A 23,329-nucleotide genomic window follows, 5' to 3' on the forward strand; every position below is an offset into this window, starting at 1 on the left:
CTGAAGATGGTTGCAAATACCTTGCCTTTTGTACCGATGTGCTTTGCTGCCTCATCATTGAGGATGGGGATATTTGTGGAGCCTCCTCCTCCAGTTAGTTGTTGGATTGTCTGCCACCATTCATGACTAGATGTGGCAGGACTACAGAGCTTAGATTTAATTGGATGGCTGTGGGATTGCTTAGCTTTGTCTACTGCATGCAGCTTCTGCTGCCTGGCATGCAAGTAGTCTTGTATTGCTGTTTCACCTCATTTAAGCTATGCCTGATGCATCTCCTGGCATGCTCACCTACACTCTTCAATGAACCAGAGTTGATCCACTGACTTAAAGGTAATGGAAAAGTGGGGAATATGCTGGGCCATGACGTTACAGAGTGTGGTTGAATACAATTAGCAACTGATGACAGAGCACAGCCCCTCATGGATACCCAGTTTTGAGGTGCTAGACCTGTTCTGAATCTATCTCATCTTGCACAATAGTAGTGCCATACAATATGATGGAGGGTATCCTCATATATGAAGGAAGAGACTTCATCTCCATAAGGACTGTGTGGCGGTCACTCCTACCACTCCTATCATGGACAGATGCATCTGGTAAATTGATAAGGATGAGGTCAAGTAGCTTTTTCTCTCTTGTTGGTTCCCATAGGCCCAGACTAGCAGCTATGTCCTTTAGGACTCAGCCAACTCAGTTAGCAGTGGTGCTATCGAGCCACTCTTGGTGATTGGCATTGAAGTCCCCCACTCTGAGTACATTCTGTGCCCCTGCCACCTTAGTGCTTCTTCTAACTGGTGTTCAACATGGAGAAGTATGGCATTCATCAGTTGACAGAAAGTGGTAGGTGGTAATCAGCAGTAGGTTTCCTTGCTTGTGTTTGACCTGATGCCATGAGACTTCATGGGGTCAATGTTGAGGACTCCCAGGGCAACTGCCTCCTGGCTGTATACCGCTGTACTGCCATCTCTGTTGGATCAGTCCTGCCGCTGGGACAGGACACACCCAGGGATGGTAATGGTGGTATCTGGGATATAGTCATACCAACCAAATCTCATCTTCCAGCTCTCCAAGGTTCGGCAGAAGCCTCGGATGTTAGTAAGGAGGACTCTGCAGGGTCGACTGGGATGGGTATGCCATTGTTGTTTTCTGTGTCTAGGTCAACGCCAGATGGTCCATGACTTTCCAATTTCAAACACCCGAGCATTAAATATCACCTGGCTGAGTACAGAATGCATGGCAGGAAAAATGGCACACTAAGGGTAACCTGCTTCCATAACAGGTGTGCAATTCTTTGTACCTGATTTTCTTCTTCTGTGTTCAACAGCCAATGTTTACTCCAAGGGAAAACAGAACACTCAAAGTACACAAACACAATTTTTTTAAAAGAATGAACTCATAGCAAAGAGATTACTAATCAGGATTTCAGTTTTGTCACCTGTTGGTTTTCCAGATATGAATGGTTTCTTCATCACTTATTTCATTCTTACGTGCTTGTTCATCAAGGAAGTCAAAGTAGTATTTCACAGCTGTTGGAACAAGTTGATTTGGACCAAGAATATTTTGGAAGAAATTATCTACGAACTGTTGCAGTGTTCCCTGTTTTGGTCAAATAAATAATGTTAAAATTTTTCCTGGATAGTAGGGAACTATTTTATATAGTAGAAATAAACCACTTTGCATATTCAATTCCTTTGATGCTACATGCAATAAACCTACAAGCAACATGAGTGGCCACTATTTAATATTCTCTTTAATTGACATCCAGTGCCTCTCAATGGTTCACTCAGTAGCTTACTTATACAAACCAGGAAGGTTTGATTCCTACTGCAGTCTTGTTAGTTGCCAGCAGTATAGAATGAAGGGTCAGACAGGCTGAGACTCCTGCTTCTCATACCCAATAAGTTCCTTTTGTTAGCATATATGTTTATAGTGTTTAAAGATCGGATTAGTTTGCTTGTAATGATGTTTAGTCAGTTAATCTTCCAAGAATTACCACTGAGGTTTACATTGGAACAACAGCCACTTGGGCAAGCATATGTAGAAGAAACATTTGTAAAAATGCATCCCATCAAGGAGTTAATGGCTTTGGGGATATAGGAGAAATAGAAATAGCGCTCTCTCAGGAGAGGTATGAGAGTAGTTGGAAGACTAGAACACTTGCAATTTCAACAATCATTGTAGCCAATTGTATTCTGAGAAAATCAATAAAATGTAACAACTTTAATTCCCATTTTGAAGTCATACATTTTCTTACTATTTTTTACAATACTTCAATTTTATATTGTTTGTTAAATAGAAAAACATACAACCATTAAAATAGCCGCGTTCTTTGGAATTTAGGTGTTTCTCTGAAATACGGCTGGAGCCGTTGGGAGCTGCAAACCCGAGGCACCACATTATTAGCAATACTCAAAGGGCACAGTTGCAGTGTGACAAGTTTACATAGCTGGTTCCCATTATAAATGTGAACATAGAAATATATAATCAATACAAAACTGTGACAAAAATATGATAAAGTACAACTTTCCGGATGCATCGTTTGAAATATATTATGAGTCATGAGCATCAGCAATTGTTAATAGATTAGTAAATAGTGTAATGGAGCATTTGGTTTATTTTGATAAAGATCTGGTAGAATTAGCAGCTTGAGTGTATGCAAAATAAACTTCACAGCCTCCAAGATTCCATGAAGCACACCTATGTGGCCCAATGAGATAAAAACTTAGACATCTCTAGTTTAAGGCACCACTTAAATCTCGTCACAGGGTTCTGGACATAGAACAGTCTCCAAACTAACAACCTGGAATGCCTAGTTTGCAGCATTGAAGAAAAGGTATACTGGCAAAGTTAGTCGGGTTTTGTTGTGTCTGTCCTAACTGAGTTTCTTTCAGAATAGAATAGAAAGATGATAAATTCTATTTTAAATAAATGGCTATTAAAATGCACATAAAATCTCACCTTTATAGACAATAGTCTTGTTAAATATATTTCTGTGATAGCTTTGGTCCTTTCTTTTTCTTTCATGCTACCTCGCTTCGATTTACTTTCGTCGACTTCATCTGCTGGCCGGACTAAATGCCATCTCCTATCTTCTTCTAATAATCCACTTTCTGGAATGACCAAATTGAATGAAAAAAAATCATACCATTGCACATTTACATGCTTCCTGCTTTAACACCTTCAAAAACAAAATACAGTGAGACATTTAGAAAAAAATATCTGGCATCAGTGTAAAGCATGTGATATCACACCAAGAGTTCGTTTTAAAAGCTGTTCCAAGTCACTTTTTTGTTCAAGCCAGTGGAATAGGAAAATCGGGCAGTGCAAAATGTGCTGCTGATCACCATATTTAACAATGCGGAACATTTGAAGAGGATAGCATGCAATACTCTAGTCTCCGAGGAATTCATTATGAATCTGGTCATTAGCAGGTTCTTTTTTTAAGGGTAGCGGCTGACTGGAGGAATTTAGAAAAGATGGGCTGGAAACATTCAAGAATCTTAAAGAAAAGCAGTTTAGCGTTTGGAATAATTGAGAATACATTGACAATGCTGCACATCAGAGACTTTACATCAATTGGTATTTCACGTCCTATATGAAGGGTAATGGCAAAGAACCATGCCATGTCAAAGCTGATTTCTCTTCTCAAGGTACTCATTGACAATCAGGTTAGGCTGAATTCTTCCATTCTCACAACCTTAATCCTAGTTGACACCAGGCACAAAACTGTACAACAGTAATAGTGAAGCCACTAGGAGAGGCGATGTTGGAAAATTACATTGTATATTGATCATACTTCTGAGATTAACATTAGGGCAGCAAAACTGGGCAGGTAGGAGGACTTTTTATCCAAAATTCTGTCTATACTGCGACTAAGCTAGAGATGTTTGGCACCAAGTGCCAAAACAACAGTGTTCCATATCCAGCATTGACTCTCTCACCTCAAAATAAAAATGGCAATGCAAGTTACTCTTAGATACACAACAAAGAGAAAAAGTCAACATGTCGTACTTTGAATCTTTGGTAGGTTAATTTTGCATAAATCTAACAACTTGAAAGCTTCACATCAAATTATAATTTCTGGTCTGATTCCTGTTTCAGTGTGAACTCTAGAAATGGGAATACTATTTACACCTGTTAGCTAACACAACATTGTACTTTATTTGATAATGCTGAGTGATAAGTTGCTACTGACTTTCTCCATGAATAATCTGCTGATGATCATCAGGTTGCTGTGCGTGTGAAGATCTTACTAAAATGAGAGTGGAGAAATCCCGTACCTGAAAGAACAACAGCGGAATTCTCAGTTCTGGCAGAATTTTCTTTTTGCTTATGTTGCTAAATAAATACCCAAAGTAAATAAATTATTCGGTCATTATTTTTAATTAAGAAACCTAGTCGACATGGCAAGTCTCATTGTACAAGACATCAACAGGTTGAAAACAGTGGGATACGATATGAGGAAAGGAAGACAGTACAAAAAACGTCTCAAAAATATTTTGCCTTAGGTCAAAGACCATGGGTTTACACCAGTGCTGTTGGTTTTCTTTTGGTGGATCTGGGGCATGCTTTGTCTTATCCTCCATCTCGTACAACACGCTCCCATTGCCTGCTGTTAAAGCCCACACCAGACATCACGCCTGCCCGTATACACAATGAGATGTAAAACAGAATCACAAAATTGTTATGATGCAGAAGGAGGCCATTCAGCCCATCGTGTCTGCACCAGCTCCCCAAATGAGCATTATGACTTAGTGCCATTCTTCTGCCTTTACCCCCTACCCCTGCACAATGTTTCTATTCAAATAATCAGCTAATGCCCTCTTGAATACCTCGGTTGAACCTGCCTCCACCACACATCCAGGCAGTGCATTCCAGTCTTGAACACTCGCTGTACGAAAAAGTTTTTTCTCACATCGCATTTGCTTCTTTTGCAAATCACTTTAAATCTGTGTCCTTTTACGAGCAGGAACAGTTTCTCCCTATCTACTCTATCCAGCCCCGTCATGATTTTGAACATCTCTATCAAATCTCCTCTTAGCCTTCCACTCTCCAAAGAGAATAGTCCCAACCTCTCCAATCTATCTTCATAACTGAAGTTTCTCATTCCTGGAACCATTCGTGTAAACTTTTCTGCACTCTCTCCAATCTGTTCGCATCCTTCCTATAGTGTGGCACCCAGAACTGTACACAATACTCCAGCTGAGGCTAACTAGTGCCTTATATAAGCTCAGCATAACCTCCCTACTTTTGTACTCTATTCCCCTATTAATAAAACCCAGGATGCTGCATGCTTTATTAACTGCTCTCTCCATATGTCCTAGCACCTTCAATGATATATGTTTTATAGACCCAAGTCCCTCTGTTCCTGCACCCCCTTAAGAATTGTACCCCATCTTTTATATTCTCTCTCCATGTTCTTCCTACCATAATGCTTTACATCACACTTCTCCACATTGAACTTCATCTGCCACCTATCTGCTCACTCCACCGACTTGTCTATGTCCTTTTGAAGCTCTATGCTGAACTCCTCAGTTTACAATGTTTCCAGGTTTTATATCATCTGCAATCTTTGAAATTGTCCCCTGCTTACCAAGATCTAGATCATTAATGTATATCAGTGGATGTGGTTTATTTGAACTTTTAGAAAGCTTTCGACAAAGTCCCACATAAGAGATTAGCATGTAAAATTAAAGCGCGTGAGATTGGCGGTAGTGTATTGAGATGGATAGAAATCTGGTTGGCTGACAGAAAACAAAGAGTAGGGATAAACATGTCTTTTTCCAAGTGGCAGGCAGTGACTAATGGGGTACTGCAGGGATCGGTGCTGGGACCCTAGCTATTCACAATATTTATTAATGATTTAGATGAGGGAACTAAATGTAATATCTCCAAATTTGCAGATGACACAAAGCTGGGTGGGAGGATGAGCTGTGAGAAGGATGCAGAGATGCTTCAGTGTGATTTGGACAAGCTGAGTGAGTGGGCAAATGCATGGCAGATGCAATATAATGTGGATAAATGTAAGGTTATCCACTTTGGTAGCAAAAACAGGATGTTAGATTATCTGAATGGCTATAAATTGAGAGGGGAGAATGTGCAACGAGACCTGGGTGTCCATGTACACCAATCGCTGAAGGTAAGCATGCAGGTGCAACAGGCGGTAAAGGCCGGCAAATGGTATGTTGGCCTTCATAGCAAGGGGATTTGAGTATAGGAGCAGGGATGTCTTGCTGCAATTATATATGGCCTTGGTGAGACCACACTTGGAATAGTGTGTGTAGTTTTGGTCTCCTTATCTGAGAAAGGATGTTCTTGCTATAGAGGGAGTGCAGCAAAGGTTTACCCGACTGATTCCTGGATTGACGGGACTGACAAATGAGGAGAGATTGAGTCGGTTAAGATTATATTCGCTGGAGTTCAGAAGAACGAGGGAGGATCTCATAGAAATCTACAAAATTCTAACTGGACTAGACAGGGTAGATACAGGAAGGATGTTCTCAATGGTGGGGGAGTCCATAACCAGGGGTCACAGTCTGAGGATATGGGGTAGACCATTTAGGACTGAGATGAGAAATTTCTTCACCCAGAGAGTGGTGAGCCTGTGGAATTCGCTACCACAGAAAGTAGTTGAGGCCAAAACATTGTATGTTTTCAAAAAGGAGTTAGATATAGTTCTCGGGGCGAAAGGGATCAAAGGATATGGGGAGAAAACAAGAGCAGGCTATTGAGTTAGATGATCAGCCATGATCATAATGAAAGGCGGAGCAAGCTCAAAGGGCCAAATGGCCTACTCCTGCTCCTATTTTCTATGTTTCTATGTAAAAGCAAGGGCCCCAATACAGACTCCTGGGGAACATCACTACAAACCTTCCTCCAGCCTGAAAAATATCCATTAACCATTACCCTCTGTTTCCTATTACTCAACCAATTTTGTATCCACGTTGCTACTATCCCTTTTATTCCATGAGCTATAACGTTTCTCACATCTGTTGTGTGGCGCTGTATCGAATGCTTTTGAAAGTCCATGTACACCACATCAACAGCACTACCTTCATTGACCCTTTCTGCTACCTCTTCAAAAAACTCCAAGTTTTTCAAACCTATTTGCAAATAATCGAGAGAGTCAGACTGGACTTTGATTTATTAAAATTAGTCTGTTGGGTGAGATTGATCTACTTGAAGTTGTGGGACCTAACTAGCTGAGGAACTAAGTCCTCCAATGTGACCCTCCACACATTTTGTGCTTTTTGAATGCTGAACACCAGGAATGTCCATCAAGCCCAGATATACAATGTTCTTGCATTGCCTAATGCAGCTGCTTTGGTGTTCTGCTGCAGCTAAACTGTATCCCTATTTGAACAGAGCTCTCTGGCAAAGACTAAGGAATTTAAATGACCGGTTGGAACGACCACTATGGTCAGAGGTACACTTGTGTCCAGGGCAGATAGAAGGGAAGGGGAGTGTGGTGGGATCTGTAGGAAGTCTAGGCCAATATATTCACCACCAGGAGTAGAGACTGCTGAAAATCAGTTACTACTGTCCATTTCCAGGAGCTTAGGCCGGGATTTTCCCGCCCAGTCATGGCAGGATCCACCACAAGAGATTCAGCGGCCCAGCCAAAAATCCATTGACTTTCGTCTGGACCAATGATCCCGGCAGTGGAACATCCTGCCCTTAAGCCTTAACTGATGCCACAGTGGGTCAAAGAATGCTGCACAATGTCAGGGGTTCACGTTGGGATTAAAAAGCAGTAAAATTAATAGATTTGAAAAACACAAATTTAGTTTCTCCATTGATTTAGCAAGAGGTATTGTGTACTATGAGTTGCAGCTCACTGTGAAACAACTATTTATTTTTAAGTTTTCAGGCACAGCAGCACTCCTCAGTTCCGTTTAATGATGTGGTGCAGAGCAGTGAAACATCTGAAGGCTGCCAGGGAGCTGAGGCCATGCTCCAAACTGTTCTTTAGGGATGGAAAAACAAGCTGTGACATGTACAATTCAAGCTGATCAACAGTTCAGAATTTGCACAGGGGCTGGAGAACCACTTGGGCTGCAGGCATTCAGCAGTATTTTTGCCTCAGGCTGCATTCAGTTTACCGTTTACCATGCAAAGCAAATACAAATGAAAGCAGGCTAGCTAGCTCGGTCCTACAAATTCAAGTAGATCAATCTCACCCTGCAGACTGGACTTTGATTTATTAAAGTTAATCAGATTCACATCATTATTTGAAAATGAGTTTGAAAAATGATTTAAGATTTTGAACTCATGGTATATATGATGGCTAAACTACAACAACAAATGAGAGCAACAGCTGTGTGTGTTTCACCCATCATTACTACCTCCCTAGTGTTTCACCAACTGTAAAAATGATTTTAATTAATATAACTTTTTTAATGTTTACATCCTGCAAAGATGTTCATTAAACTTAAAAAAGTCTTTGTGACATGACTTTTAAATTCTAACACAGTACCGTGGGTTGATATTACTTCTAGGGGTCTGAAATACCTGACCTCAAGACCTTCCCAATTTGCTGAGCTTGGACTCAGGTGTTTATTGCTGCTATCCAAGGATTAATGGGAATTTTTTCAGCAAGTAGTTAATAAAACTTTGCTTTGCAAAACACCTGAATAAAATGTTGCAACCTGTACTCATGTGTCATTCTTGCAAAAACATTGAATGTGATAGAATGCTACAAGAATATTGCATTTTTGCTTCTCCACATACATAAAATCAATGCCCTCTTCAAAATTCAGTATCAAGGTGCAAATTTAGTCACAGTAGATATAACAGTCAAAGGCTAGGTAAGTGTATATTTGAAAGCTGGGTAAACTTTGTACGTGTATTTATTTATACAGTTGTCTAATAATACTTGACCTTTTTTAAATTCACATTCTGAAAGGCAGAAATGTTATAAGTTTTATACAGAAAAGGCATACACTACTCACATTATAATGTTTTAATGTGTTTAAACGTCTCCATTTTCCTTCTCTTTCTGATGTGACATCCAGATCTGAAAGGATTTGACCAGTAGAACCTGGACGCCATTCTGTGGGCAGGTTAGGAGAAAAGAACTGAACGCTTTCTCTTGCTTACAGAAACAAATGGCTCTCAACAAATATTATGGCCTCAAAATCAATTGGAAAGCAAGGTGAGGGAAATCCAGTAGCAGACAAATAACCTACCAAGGCCAGGATGTGAAGGGCCTGCCAAACCTAACAGCAGGGTCATATTTAAACAAAACAATGCAGGTAGCACCCAACACCTGGACAGGATCAATACCTGATCAGTCAGCAGGGGTGGGTATCTGGCAGCAGAAAGTTGCAATAGGGGGTGTGTGTGAACAGTCCCTGGCACAGTTGTTGGTTTAGGGAGGCATGGGTATGGTGCAAACAGGTGGAAGTTTGGGGTGGGGTCAGTGATGGGGGGAGCAGAAGGTTGTTGACAGAGATTAAGAAGAGATTAAGACTGTAAGAAGAAATCAAGAGTGTGGAATAAGGGATGAGGAGCAGGAAAACAATCAGCCAGGGAGGGGGTGATGCAGAGAAGGATAGTTAGTAAATATGATAAATAATGACTCACCAAGAACAACACTATCTAGCTTAGGCCTTTGCGAAAAAGGAATATTTCTGTACACTTGGTCAAGAATTTTCTCTTTAACTTGGGTTATACTGTCACAGCTCAGAACCTTTACTGGCATAGATTCTCCAGCATCCTCTTGTACAATTACATTCAAAGTCTGGCAAGAAACAAAAGAAAAAGTAAAATGAACAAACATTTCCACAAAATTGCATAATCTGCTTTTAGCACAGATGCCCTTTGTTATTCTATGTTTGGTTTAGAAAATTTAGCACTCCCGTTCTCCATAACAATTCCAAACGTTGCAACAATTTGGGGCACTAAGTTCAGCTTGGATTTAGAACCAATCCAGAAACGAGTCTCTAACTCTAAGGAATCTGGAAGGTGCTCTCTCATTAAAACTGCAATTGAATCAACACTTGAGTGTATACTTAGGTTGTGTTACGAATGAAAGGGTTTTTAAGATGGCTGTGTTTTAATTCAAGGTGAAGTGGCGTAATGAAAAAGGAGCATGTGACCTCCTGCTAGTTCTGCCCAGCGATACGCCAATGTCACCTGGTTACCAAAGGGACAGGGGACCCATGTCAAGTTCTACTGAAATCCACATGGCAGGTTTAGCATCTGAAAGCAAAGGACAACGCAGCTGGCCTTGCCATGGCTAGACTCTCAGGCAGACTGATTTTTTAAAAATCAATGTCCTGGGGGGGAGAGAGAGACAGCAACAACTGCCACTGCAGTCAGCTGAGTTAAAAGGCTGTTGTTTCTCTGTTTGCTACCAAACAGAATGCAGGTGAGAGGAGTTCTATGGTTGAAGAGATGGAATCCATGGAAATTTAAGGACACTGGAAGATTCATCCTGGCATGGATGGGGGAAGAAGTCAACAGAGTGAGCTGTGCTAATGAAGGTCAGTTTGGGATTTCTTAGAAGACTGAGAGAAAGGACCTTTGACAGTCACAGGACATTACAACTCAGCGAAATGGGCAAAAGTAAGCCTGATGGAATCTGAGAGTAACTTTGGACTGGTTCCTGTAAAGAACGATCCTCTGAATCAGTTACTGGAAATTTAATTTCCTTTTTAAAAGTTACCAGTATCCACGGGTATCATAGCAATAGACATTAAGATTCTTCAAGTAACTTAAAATATAATCCATCTTAAACTTGTTGATCCCCCTTAGCTCTGCCTATTTATGAAAGGATGCGTCTTCCCTACCCCAATTTATTGATTGGCTTGACCTTTCTATTCTTGTGCAGATATCAAAATGAATGAACACTGATAAATCTGTGTGTCTCTAAAGAAAATTCCAAAATAAAAGTTTCTAAATGAGAATTGTACCTGCAATGTCCTATTAATTATAGTCAATTGTTCCTTAGGGTACTAATGAGTCGCATTCATTTCAAGATGTTGACAGGAGGGAACAATGCCGCATTCAAACTCCTAACCAACCTCCATTGATTAAGATTGTTTATTTATTTAGTTAACATTCAGGACAAATCCAAGTTTTAAATTAATTTTTGCTTTTGCCAGTGTTTAGCAAGTTAGTCCAGCAAATACTGAGCCATTCAGATCCAGAAGTTTCCAGAAAGGTTTGATCCCTTGCATGTACTGAGTTTCCATAGCTCAACTAAAGGCGTGCTTGGGAACTAAAGCTATCCACAACAACCAGTGCCAGAAATGCACCCAAAATATATTGGTCAGGAAAGGGGGAAGAGAAAAAGTTTGCTAATCTCTCCTTCATAAAACTGTAATAATCATTTTAATAAGTCAGTGAGAGATTGCAGACTTACCAGTACATGATATTCTACATCCTCTCCCAATAATCCTGTGTCATTTAGTGTGTATTTTGCCTTTTTTAGTTCTGCATCGACAGGTCCTTTCTCTACTTGGTGCTTAAGCCCTTTGAATAGCCTGTACAGTGGCTCACCAGCAGAATCCTGAATTTTACAAATGGAAGTAAACCCTTCAGTCACTGATTGGGACAACATGAAAATGCAGCCAGAACCAAGTGTACACAAATAGTTGGGAGTTACCTTCAGAAACTGGTACAGGCAGATAGACATCCAGTTTGAAAGCATTCGCTCCACAACAGTTTCACATCTAACAGAAAAAAGTGACAAAGTTCACATTTCATTCCAAAACCAACTTCATAATCCTTTCTGTGCTCGATTGTGTTCAATCTTGCATCCGAATTCATCAAATGACTATAGTTGATTACAGTAAAACAAATGTATACACATTTTAACACAAGACAAAAGACACTGCATGTTGAGAATCTGAACCAAAATTGCAAAAATACTCCAAAATGAAATTGGTCAGTTAAAGACTGACTAAAATCTGCTTACAAGAAAATCAGGAAGGTGACATGCAACGCAAAGAAAAATCTCAGTCAAAGATGTGTGCATGAAATTTAACACATTAAATAGACAAAGGAAGGTGTGAAGTTGTTCAGTTCACCAAGGTACAAGATAATTTTTAAAAAGACTAATAACATGGAAATAAGGCAAAATACTGCAGATGCTGGAAAACTGAAATAAAAACAAAAAATGCTGGAAAAACTCAGCAGGTCTGACAGCATCTGTGGAGAGAGAAACAGAGTTAACATTTGAAGTCCATATGACTCTTCAGAGTCTGTCTTTCTCTCCACAGATGCTGTCAGACCTGCTGAGTTTTTCCAGCATTTTCTGTAAAAACACGGGAAGCCTGCAGAGCAGGTCTGAAGTTAAACAGAAAATGCTGGCAAAACACAGTGGAAGCTTCAGTCCTGTAAAGAGATTCTTAAAAAAGGCTAACGCCTCAAAAGGTTGTGAACCCCATACCAGCATTGTGATCTAGCTGCAGAGAATGAAGGGATTTGGATATTTATCAATAAAAACTACTGTGTGATTAAAAAAGCTAATGAAGTGTTGGTTTTTGCTCAGAGATTGGAAATCAAAAGTGAAGAGATGATGTTTCATTTGTGCAGAGCCTCGGTCAGATCTCTCCTGGAGTACTGCAGTCAGCACTGAACCTCAAAGATATATTGACCTTGGAGGGATAAAGTGCAGATTCACCAAGATTATGCCATTGGTTTGAAGGATTAAATTATGAGGACAGGTTGCCTTATTTTGGCAATTTAGTTAAGGTTTTCTAATAATAGAAATGTTTTGCTTGAAGTGCAAGCCTTACATACCTTCTGAGCATGAGCTTTGGGTTTTTAGCAACATATTGTTCCATGAGCTCCAACAGCAGTGTCCTCATGATGTCAGTGTAGTATTCCAGCTTTCCATGCAGAGCAATAGTCAGCAAGGATGCAAAGTAAACTTTCTCTCTTGCCGAGAAATCTCTCTGACTCTCCAGTGTGTGGATAAACTATTCAAATGAATATTGAGTTTCATTAGTAAGATGTTAAATGAAGGTACAAATCCCTAGAAACTAGATTCTGGTTTGCTGACTGAGACAGGTTCCAGATTTCATCAATCCTCACTGGAGCAGAAGGAAAAGGCAGCTCGTGATGGGAAAATGGAGATACCTTTCGTACCATTTACCAGCGGGAGGCACTGATACTGTTTTAGTTGGGCAATTTCATACTCATTGGCAAGGAAGTAAGTGTGGATATGGAGGAGAAAATACAATTAAGCATTGGAACGAAAACAACAGGAGACTACAGCAACATGGCACATTGGGCTGCTTCACTGCATAACAGCCCAAATTCCATTGGATCCAATGCCCACATTAAAACTGAATAAAAGTAAAGCTCACTAAAAAAAGCAATCAACAATGCAAAGTGTGTTTGATATATTACATTTCTGTTCTATGTTCAGTAAATATTGCATTAGCTGGGGCATTTATGACACTGTATGTTTGTATGACAGAAATTTTCCACCAATTATTTGCAGATTTTTACAACTCCAATTTCTGGTTAATGGAAGCCAATTTCTCCTCACTCCCTTCAATTTATCCCCCTTTTCTGAAGGCGCTAGAAGTCATTTCTCCTCCTTTTACACCTGGGTGCCATTTGCGTGGAGCACACCTAATAACCTGAACCTGCCAAATTTATGGGTTAGGTCACAATACCTAACACACTAGACCAAGCATTCTCCAGGTTTAGAACAGCCCATTGGTAGGAAAACAGGAATGGATTGTTAGCCATTGCTGCAGACCTCCAAATCCCACAACAAATATGCAAGTTTGAAGATCTATAGTAGGTACTGTTCAAGTCCTCAATTGTCTTCATTCTGTAATCTGTGCAGGAATAGGCATAAGGCCAACTTATTCTGGGCACTGGCACTCTTCCTAATATGTACACATCTTATGTTCAAACAGAAAAATAAGAGAAGGCACAGTTATTTCACTCGTACCTCACTTGCTTGCTGGTGCCTGTTGTGGGAGTAAGCATTCCTGCACCAGAAATCCTACAACAATGCAAAGGGCATGGAGATGGGGCATAAAAAGGTCGCTGCCTCTTTTGGCTTTGCTCTGCATCTGAAAACTTAGCATTCCCCAGGTAAAATCCAGGGGAAAAAATCTCTCATCAACTCCCTGTGGGGAAGAGTTTCCACCGATCATCCTAAGCTACTTTGCAAAATGTTGACTGGCATCAGCTCGACAGCAAACGCAGACAAATTATTCATGTGCGTGGGGTAGTGGGCGGGGGGGGGGGGGGGGGATACATGGACAACAGATAAAGATAATAATCAGAAACAGGGGAACCTGGTGATTTTCCCTTCCCTAAGTTAGGTCATTTGTCTAGTGTCCCTTGTTACCTTCCTCAAGTACAGACTGGGGAGTGAAGATGGGATGTTCCTGTTACAAATGGATCAGCAACTTACTTGAGCCATCTGGGGCGACTTTGAACAATTAAGTTTGTCAAAGTTGTATTTTGCACTTAAAGATGCTCGTGCTGGGGAATTAAGCAGTTTTTCCAGTTTTATCATGTAATCTCAAAATGAAATACCCACAGATCACAGTTAACACTGACTAAAGTTTAATCTACTCTACTCAATGATGCGCCTCAAATTAAACCACCCCCCCATTGTTGGGCTGTGAATCTGTCCACTATCCACAGCAGCCTTTTTTATGGTGTCTCAGAGATCACCGATTCTCTTTCAAGTAGTGATAAATTAGAGCTAGGTTTGTGCTGTGGGCTCAAATTCACTCGGAGCCAAGTTGAAAATGTCCAATCTCAGTTCATGGAGGACTTACTGTCAGGATAGAAGAGAAATTTTCATCCCATCAATCTGGGAAAAATTCAAGTTAGATCCAGAGATGAAGGGCAGAGCAACAAACTCCTGCAGCACTCAGTTTCCTCAGCCACTCTAACTTACTGAGGTAATAAATAAACTACTGCTAGTTCTCAAGGCATGGGAGTAGGTTTCAATGGGCTGCTTGGTGTGAATGGTGTGGCAGCCCCAATAATGGCCCAGTAGCATTGAGCAGCCGGAGCTCCTGCTTGTTTCAGGCAGTTAAGCCTTTCTACACAAATCAAGGTCCAATGGCATACCTAGGACTCCGATTGCAATTCTGAAAGACAACTGGGCAGTATAATAGAAACACAAAAAAACGCATATTATATCCGGAGGAATGTAAAAACACAGATTGGAGCAGCAGTAGAGCATCTGACCCATCAAGCCTGCTCCTCCATTCAATACGATCAAGGCTGATCTTTGCGCTTCAACTCCACTTTCCCACCCACGCCTCATATTCCATTATTCCCTGAGACCAAAATTCTATCCCAGCCTTAAATGCATTCAATGATGGAGCACCCACCCTTGAGTAGACAATTTGAAGGATTCACACCCTTTTTATGAAGAAATTTCTTCTCATAAATAAAAATAAAAACAAAAAAACTGCGGATGCTGGAAATCCAAAACAAAAACAGAATAACCTGGAAAAACTCAGCAGGTCTGGCAGCATCGGCAGAGAAGAAAAGAGTTGACGTTTCGAGTCCTCATGACCCTTCAACAGAACTAGGTGAATCCAAGGAAGAGGTGAAATATAAGCTGGTTTAAGCTATGTGTGTGTGTGTGTGTGTGTGTGTGTGTGGGCGGGGGGGTGGCGGAAGAGGGAGAAGTGGGAGAAGTGGAGGGGGTGGTGTGGTTGTAGAGACAAACAAGCAGTGATAGAAGCAGATCATCAAAAGATGTCACAGACAACAGAACAAAAGAGCACATAGGTGTTGAAGTTGGTGATATTATCTAAACGAATGTGCTAATTAAGAATGGATGGTAGGGCACTCAAGGTATAGCTCTTTTGGGGGTGGGGGGAAGCATAAAAGATTTTAAAATATTTAAAAATAATGGAAATAGGTGGGAAAAGAAAAATCTATCTAATTTATTGGAAAAAACAAAAGGAAGGGGGAAGAAACAGAAAGGGGGTGGGGATGGAGGAGGGAGTTCAAGACCTAAAGTTGTCAAATTCAATATTCAGTCTGGAAGGCTGTAAAGTGCCTAGTCAGAAGATGAGGTCCTGTTCCTCCAGTTTGCGTTGGGCTTCACTGGAACAATGCAGCAAGCCAAGGGCAGACATGTGGGCAAGAGAGCAGGGTGGAGTGTTAAAATAGCAAGCGACAGGGAGGTTTGGGTTATTCTTGCGGACAGACCGCAGGTGTTCTGCAAAGCGGTCGCCCAGTTTACGTTTGGTCTCTCCAATGTAGAGACGACCACATTGGGAGCAACGAATGCAGTAGACTAAGTTGGGGGAAATGCAAGTGAAATGCTGCTTCACTTGAAAGGAGTGTTTGGGCCCTTGGACGGTGAGGAGAGAGGAAGTGAAGGGGCAGGTGTTACATTTTTTGCGTGGGCATGGGGAGGAGTAGGGGGTGATGGAGGAGTGGACCAGGGTGTCCCGGAGGGAACGATCCCTATGGAATGCCGATAGGGGGGGTGAAGGGAAGATGTGTTTGGTGGTGGCATCATGCTGTAGTTGGTGGAAACGGCGGAGGATGATCCTTTGAATGCGGAGGCTGGTGGGGTGATGACAAGGGGGACCCTATCATGTTTCTGGGAGGGAGGAGAAGGTGTGAGGGCAGATGCGCGGGAGATGGGCCGGACACGGTTGAGGGCCCTGTCAACGACTGTGGGTGGAAAGCCTCGGTTAAGGAAGAAGGAGGACATGTCAGAGGAACTGTTTTTGAAGGTAGCATTATCGGAACAGATGCGACGGAGGCGAAGGAACTGAGAGAATGGGATGGAGTCCTTACAGGAAGTGGGGTGAGAGGAGCTGTAGTCGAGGTAGCTGTGGGAGTTGGGCGGCTTGTAATGGATATTGGTGGACAGTTTATCACCAGAGATTGAGACAGAGAGGTCAAGGAAGGGAGCTATAACTTGAGTGCCCTACCATCCATTCTTAATTAGCACATTCGTTTAGATAATATCCCCAACTTCAACACCTATGTGTTCTTTTGTTCTGTTGTCTGTGACATATTTTGATGATCTGCTTCTATCACTGCTTGTCTGTCCCTACAACCACACCACCCCCCTCCACTTCTCCACCACGCACCCCCTCCCACCCCCAACACACACACACACACACACACACACACACACACACACACACACACACACACACACACACACACACACACACACACACACACACACACACACACACACACACACACACACACACACACACACACACACACACACACACACACACACACACACCTTAAACCAGCTTATATTTCACCCCTTCCTTGGATTCACCTAGTTCTGTTGAAGGGTCATGAGGACTCGAAACGTCAACAAATTTCTTCTCATCTCTGTCCTAATTGATTGTTCCTTTATCCTGAGACTGTTCCCTTGTGTTTTAGATTCCCCAACCAGCGGAAACAACCCCTCAGTTTCTACCCTGTCAGGCCCCTTCAGAACCAGAATGAACATACAACTTAGAAGCAGGAATGGTCCATTTGCCTCCTTAGAGCCTGCTCTGCCATACAATAAAATCATGGCTGATCTGATTGTGGCCAAAATGCCACTTTCCTGCCTACCCCACCCCTTCCAATACCCTTTGACTCCCTTGTTAGTCAAGAAGCTATCTACCTTTGCCTTAAAAATATTCAATGACCCTGCCTCTATCGCACTCTGGGGGAAGAAGGGTTCCACAGACTCGATCCTCCAAGCGAAAAAAAATTCTCTTCATCTCCACCTTAAATAGGAGGCCCTCTTTTAAAACTGTGTCCCCTAGTTCTGGTCTCTCCCATAAGGGAAAACATCCTTTCAGCACCCATTCTGTCAAATCCCCTCAGGATCTTATATGTTTCAATAAGATCACCTCTCATTTTTCTAAATTCCAATGGATACAGGCCCAACCTGTCCAACCTTTCCACATGAGAAGTGCTCCTTTGGACTCCAAAGGGATTATGTGGGCTGCTGCCACTGTGGATCAACCTCTCTGCTGGCTATATTGTTCTCTCAGTCTTACGATACTGTGATATCCTAGAGTTGGCAAGCTGCAGCAATGCATCCTTTTGGAGGCTGCAGGTCACTGACTATATTAATGAGACCCTAGCCTCCAGCCGAATTGGTCAAACAGCTGAGAATTAAAACCAATCCCATTTAATCAATAGAAAGAAAACACAGTTCCCTGGTCTTGAAAAGAGCATGTGACACAACATAGTGAAAATCCACTGAAAACTTTTGGTTTTTTTAAATTGAGGGCCACAGAGCTTGTCGCTAACCCAGTAACCAAAAATAATTTTACTGAAAAGGTATAACTCTGACCTTGCACTAAATAGTGCACTTGAACTAAATATTATGGCATTGATGTTACTATCCAACTTTAATTATCTACTTCTAAAAGTAATGTATAACAGGTCCTCATTCTTTCCACCCAAATTAATTGACTTTAGCTCAAATTAGACTTACGTCAATCAAGAAAGATTTGCTGTTCAGTAAGTTCGAAAACTGGTTAAGAGCTAACTCTACTGATTGCCGTCTTGCCTCTGGAATGTCCAGTTTACCAGTTATCATGACATCATTTTCTCCATCCTTTGATGGTAAGAAAAAGACACGGTCCGTGTAGGTTTTATAATCCAGAAATGGGATGCCCACATCATTCAGGTCATTTGAATGGTCCTCCATTTCAGTCACCAAATCTGAAAAAAAATGTTTTTTTTAAAAAAAGAGCAACAGATCATCCAATTTATTTCAAATAAGTTATTGAATATTGGTTTCTCTTGTCATTTGCTACCTAGTAACTTCACTTAAAAAGCAACACATCCAAAAATCAGTGTTGATGCAAATGGTTAAAAATCCTCGTGAGCAATAATACATGAAAAGAAGAGGAAGTGTTAAAAACTTTTCTTTACATCGTACTGGTTGGATGCTTTCAATATGTTATATGTATGAATGTATTTACAACCCATCTGGAATGATCTATTTGCAGCACTGGAGGACACCAAATGCATGGCATGGCTGGAGTTTATTTTATGGTTAATTGTTTTTAAATGGCACTGAACAGGTAATTATCTTGACCTGCTTCAGGGGTGTAGCGATGTTGGAGGGGTGCTCCAGCACCTCCTGAGCACTGCTGGATGGCAAACTGTCCTTTGCTGATTGGCCATTGATCTGTTGCTCCATGTCCAGTTGAGACGGCAGCTGTGGTCAGGGCAATGTGGCTGGAGGTCCAGCCGGCTCTGTCCAAGAGGTGGCAGAAGCAGGTGCTGCAATGTCTGGAGATGGAGAAGCAGTTCCAGGAGGGTGGCCTGGACCCTGAGCTGTACTGGATGCTGATGTTCAATCACCTGGAGTTGGGGGCTTGCCTGAAGCAGCTGCCACCTGAACTGTGCAGCCTGAGCCAGCTCCGGAGCCTGGTGCTCAGCTGAAACTGGCTAGCTGTCCTCCACGTCAAGCTGGGGTACTTGCAGTCCCTGCAGATCTACGATGCATTCAGGAATGAGCTCAGCTCCCTGCCAGACAGCCTGGGCCTCCTGGAGAAGCTGAGCAGCCTGGCCATGAGTGCTAAACGTCCGAGCCAGCTCCCCACCCCCGCCAACCCCAAACCTCCGCCACTGCCTCCACCTTAGCAGCCTCAGTGTGCCTGGGAACCAGCTGCAGGCCCTGCCCGGGGACTTCTTCCAGCCTGGCCTCTCCCTCCTGAACTCCTTCACTACCTCCACTAACCTAATCAAGGAGCTACCATCTGGAGTCAGTCACCATACAGGGTGGGTGTCAGCTCATTATACACAGCCTTTAATCCCTTCCTTTGGTGTTAGAGATTATCCTTATATAATTATATATAATATTTGATAATCTTTATTTAGTATGGCAGCCAAAGCTGTGACCTATCCTCTCAATGTGGCCCACAGTGCTTTCTTAAGAGTTTAATAAATTTAATAACCTTTATTTAGTTTTATATGCGAGACCTGGACAATCTCCAGACTTGGGCTGACAAGTGGCAAGTAACATTGGCATCACACAAGTGCCAGGCAATGATCATCTCCAACAAGAGAGAATTTAACCATCGCCCCTAGATATTCAATAACATTACCATTGCTGAATCCCCCACCATCAACATCTTGGGGGTTACCATTGACTAGAAATTGAACTGGAATAGCCATATAAATACTGTGGCTACAAGAGCAAGTCAGAGGCTAGGAATCCTGCAGTGAGTAACTCACCTCCTGACTCCCCAAAGCCTGTCCACCATCTACAAGGCACGAGTCAGAATTGTGATGGAATATTCCCCACTTGCCTGGATGAGTGCAGCCCCAACAACACTCAAGAAGCTTGACGCCATCCAGGACAAAGCAGCCCACTTGACTGGCACCCCATCCACAAACATTCACTCCCTCCACCACTGACACACAGTGGCAGTAATGTGTACCATCTACAAAATGCACTGCAGCAACTCATCAAGCCTACTTAGGCAACACCTTCAAAGCCCACGAATGCTACCATCTAGAAGGACAAGGGCAGCAGACACATGGGAACACCACTATCTGGAAGTTCCCTTCCAAACCACTCTCATTCCAGACTTGGAACGATATTGCCATTCCTTCACTGTCACTAGGTCAAAATCCTACAACCCCCTCCTAACAGCACTGTGGGTGTACCTGCACCTTATGGACTACAGCAGTTCAAGGAGGCAGTTCATCAAAACCTTCTCAAAGGAACTTAGGGATAGGCAATAAATGCTGGCCACATCCCATGAACAAATAAAAAAAACATAATATTTAATAACCTTTCTATAATAAGGCAACTGAAACCCAATCCCCTCGATGTGACCTCACAGTGCTTTGTTAGAACTCTATTCTTTCATGGGATATGGGCATCGCTGGCAAGGGCAGCATTTATTCTGAAGACAACCCACTTTGGTCAAAATGTTAATTCTCTTTCTCTCTCCACAGATGCTGCCAGACTTGCTGAGTTTTTCCAGCCCTTTGTTTATATTCCAGCATTTATTGCCCTAATTATCCTTGTGGAGGTGGTGGTGTGCCACCCTCTTGGCACCTGAGTGTTAAGGTTAGGGTGAATGTCTTGCTTGTCAATTTCCAAGAGTAGATGTTTCCTTTTGTGGGGCAATATAGAACTGGGGGACACAATTTAAAGATAGGGGTTTCCAATTTAAGACGGAGAGAGGGGGGAATTTCTTCTCAATTGTTAGTGTTTAGAATTCTTCTTCACAGAGAACAGTGGAGGTCAATTAGTTGAGCTGAGTTACAGATTTTTGATCGACAAGGGAGTCATGGATTATGTGGAGTTGGAGGTGGGGGGGCCAGTGGAGTTGGGGGGCGGGGGGAAGGCAAGAAATGGATTTAAAGCCACAATCAGATCGGCCATGATTTTATTGAATGGCAAAGCATGATCAAATGGAACAAATGGCCTATTCCTGCTCCTATTTATAATGATCTTACATGCGACACTTGATTTTTCTTTCCACTGATCTCTGGAATCCACTCCATTCATTGCCTGACTGGATTTTCAATCTGTAAATTTGGTATTGATTTTAATCCTCACTGCCTCCAATATTGAAGCAACTTGTTTCTAGGAGTAACACATGCAGGGGGATTTGGCTTATTGATGGCAACAATCACAACTGGAGGGAAATCCACTCGCAACCACGTGGGGCTGCATGACTTGTGATGCAGGGGCCATGTCAAGTGATTTCCACCTGCGTTATTATGTGAGGGCAATTTGGCTACTAGTTCCTGGAGTTCGAATTTGGGCCAAACAGTTAGAGTTTAACAACAAGTCCAGAGCTCATGACGTGGCTGTGAATCCGGAGCCTGGGTTCAGTAGTCTAGTTAAAAGTTTGGTGAGGTAGCTGACTCAGCTGACTGACAATTAACTGTCAATCACCTGAAGCTTCATTAGGGCCTGAATAGGTGTTGATTACTATTTGAAGCTTAACTAGTGAGAGTCATCACAGTTCACCTCAGCTCTAGTCAAGAAAGGGACTATTTAGAAGCACACTAGTGTGCTTGCACACGAACAGGGGAGAGACGTCATCGTGAGTGAGACATAGGCAGAGTGAGTGTGGGTATTGGCAAATAGGTGCACAGTGGGAATTCGGTGCATAGAAGAAGAGGTGCTCTCTGCATTTTTTCTTTGCTATCCAACTTCTTAAATCTTCAGAGAGAGTGGTCTTGCCCTGCTGCAGCAGTAGAGGCAACAAGGGAAAAGAATGACTAGTAAGTAGTGGGTAAGGTCAGGTAAGTATTTACTATTTGTATCGCTTATAGTTTAAGGTCTTTTTGTGGTTTTTAGTTTGTATATTCTGTAGTAACGAGGATCAGGAAAGAAGGGCCCTAGAGTAATTGATTTAAAAGGTTTAATTTAAAGTGATAAGTCATGGCAGGAGAACTCAAAGCCTTGGTGTGCTCCTCGTGCTCCATGTGGGAAGCAGAGAACATTTCCAGTGCACGGGACTAGCATGTGTGCAGGAAGTGTGTCCAGCTGCAGCTCCTGGAAGCTCAGGTTTCAGAGCTGGAATGGCAGCTGGGGACACTGTGGAGCAACTGTGTTTCTGAGAGTATCGTGGATAGCACATTTAGAGAAGTGGTCACACCGCAGCTGACCACCAAGCAGTCCAAGAGAAACGGGCAGGTAGTTCCAGAGTCCCCTGGGGTCCCGCTCACAAATCGGTATTCCAATTTGGAGGCTGATGAGGGCACTGGTTCCTCCAAGGAGTGCAGACAGAGCCAACCTTCTGGCACCATGAACAGCTTGTCTGTACAGGAGGGGAGGAAGAGCAATTGTAATAGGGGATTCTATAGTCAGGGGAACAGATAGGCGCTACTGTGGCCATCAACGTACTCCAGGATGGTGTGTTGCCTCCCTGATGCCAGGGTCCGGGATGTCACTGAACGGCTGCAGGACATCCTGAAGGGAGAGGGTGATAAGGCAGAAGTCATGGTACATGTTGGTACCAATGACATAGGTAGAAAGAGGGATGAGGTCCTGCATCAAGAATTCAGGGAGTTAGGCAGTAGACTAAAATGCAAGACCTCACAGGTTGTAATCTCTGGATTACTCTCAGTGCGAGCTCAGAAATAGAATAGTGCAGATGAATACGTGGCTTAAGAGTTGGTGCAGGAGGGAGGTTTTAGATTCCTGGATCACTGGGACCGTTTCTAGGGAAGGTGAGACCTATACAAGCAGGATGATCTACATCTGAACAAGAGCGAGACTAACATCCTTGCAGGCGGGTTTGTTAGTGCTGTTGAGATGAGTTTAAACTAATTCGGCAGGGGGAGGGCACACTGAATGTTAGCCAAATAGGGACATATTATAATACAGTAAAACAATCAAGTCAGAGGAAGTACAGTTGCA

At 42.4% G+C, this 23,329-nt stretch overlaps 1 protein-coding gene across 3 annotated transcripts in view; it reads right to left on the bottom strand.

Annotated features, from left to right (window-relative positions):
* Positions 1-23,329, bottom strand: part of LOC121285613 (plexin-B2-like) — a 249,354-nt gene that overhangs the window by 5,912 nt on the left and 220,113 nt on the right. For all 3 annotated transcript variants that reach the window (XM_041202227.1, XM_041202228.1, XM_041202229.1), the window contains exons 24-32: positions 18,422-18,651; positions 12,748-12,926; positions 11,609-11,675; positions 11,366-11,512; positions 9,583-9,739; positions 8,949-9,049; positions 4,193-4,277; positions 2,956-3,107; positions 1,433-1,593 (exon numbers count right to left, since the gene is read on the bottom strand). In XM_041202227.1, coding sequence (XP_041058161.1) covers positions 1,433-1,593; positions 2,956-3,107; positions 4,193-4,277; positions 8,949-9,049; positions 9,583-9,739; positions 11,366-11,512; positions 11,609-11,675; positions 12,748-12,926; positions 18,422-18,651 — 1,279 coding nt within the window. The remainder of the gene's footprint in view (positions 1-1,432; positions 1,594-2,955; positions 3,108-4,192; positions 4,278-8,948; positions 9,050-9,582; positions 9,740-11,365; positions 11,513-11,608; positions 11,676-12,747; positions 12,927-18,421; positions 18,652-23,329) is intronic.

This window comes from Carcharodon carcharias, chromosome 13, assembly GCF_017639515.1.
Source record: "Carcharodon carcharias isolate sCarCar2 chromosome 13, sCarCar2.pri, whole genome shotgun sequence".
Taxonomy (NCBI): domain Eukaryota; kingdom Metazoa; phylum Chordata; class Chondrichthyes; order Lamniformes; family Lamnidae; genus Carcharodon; species Carcharodon carcharias.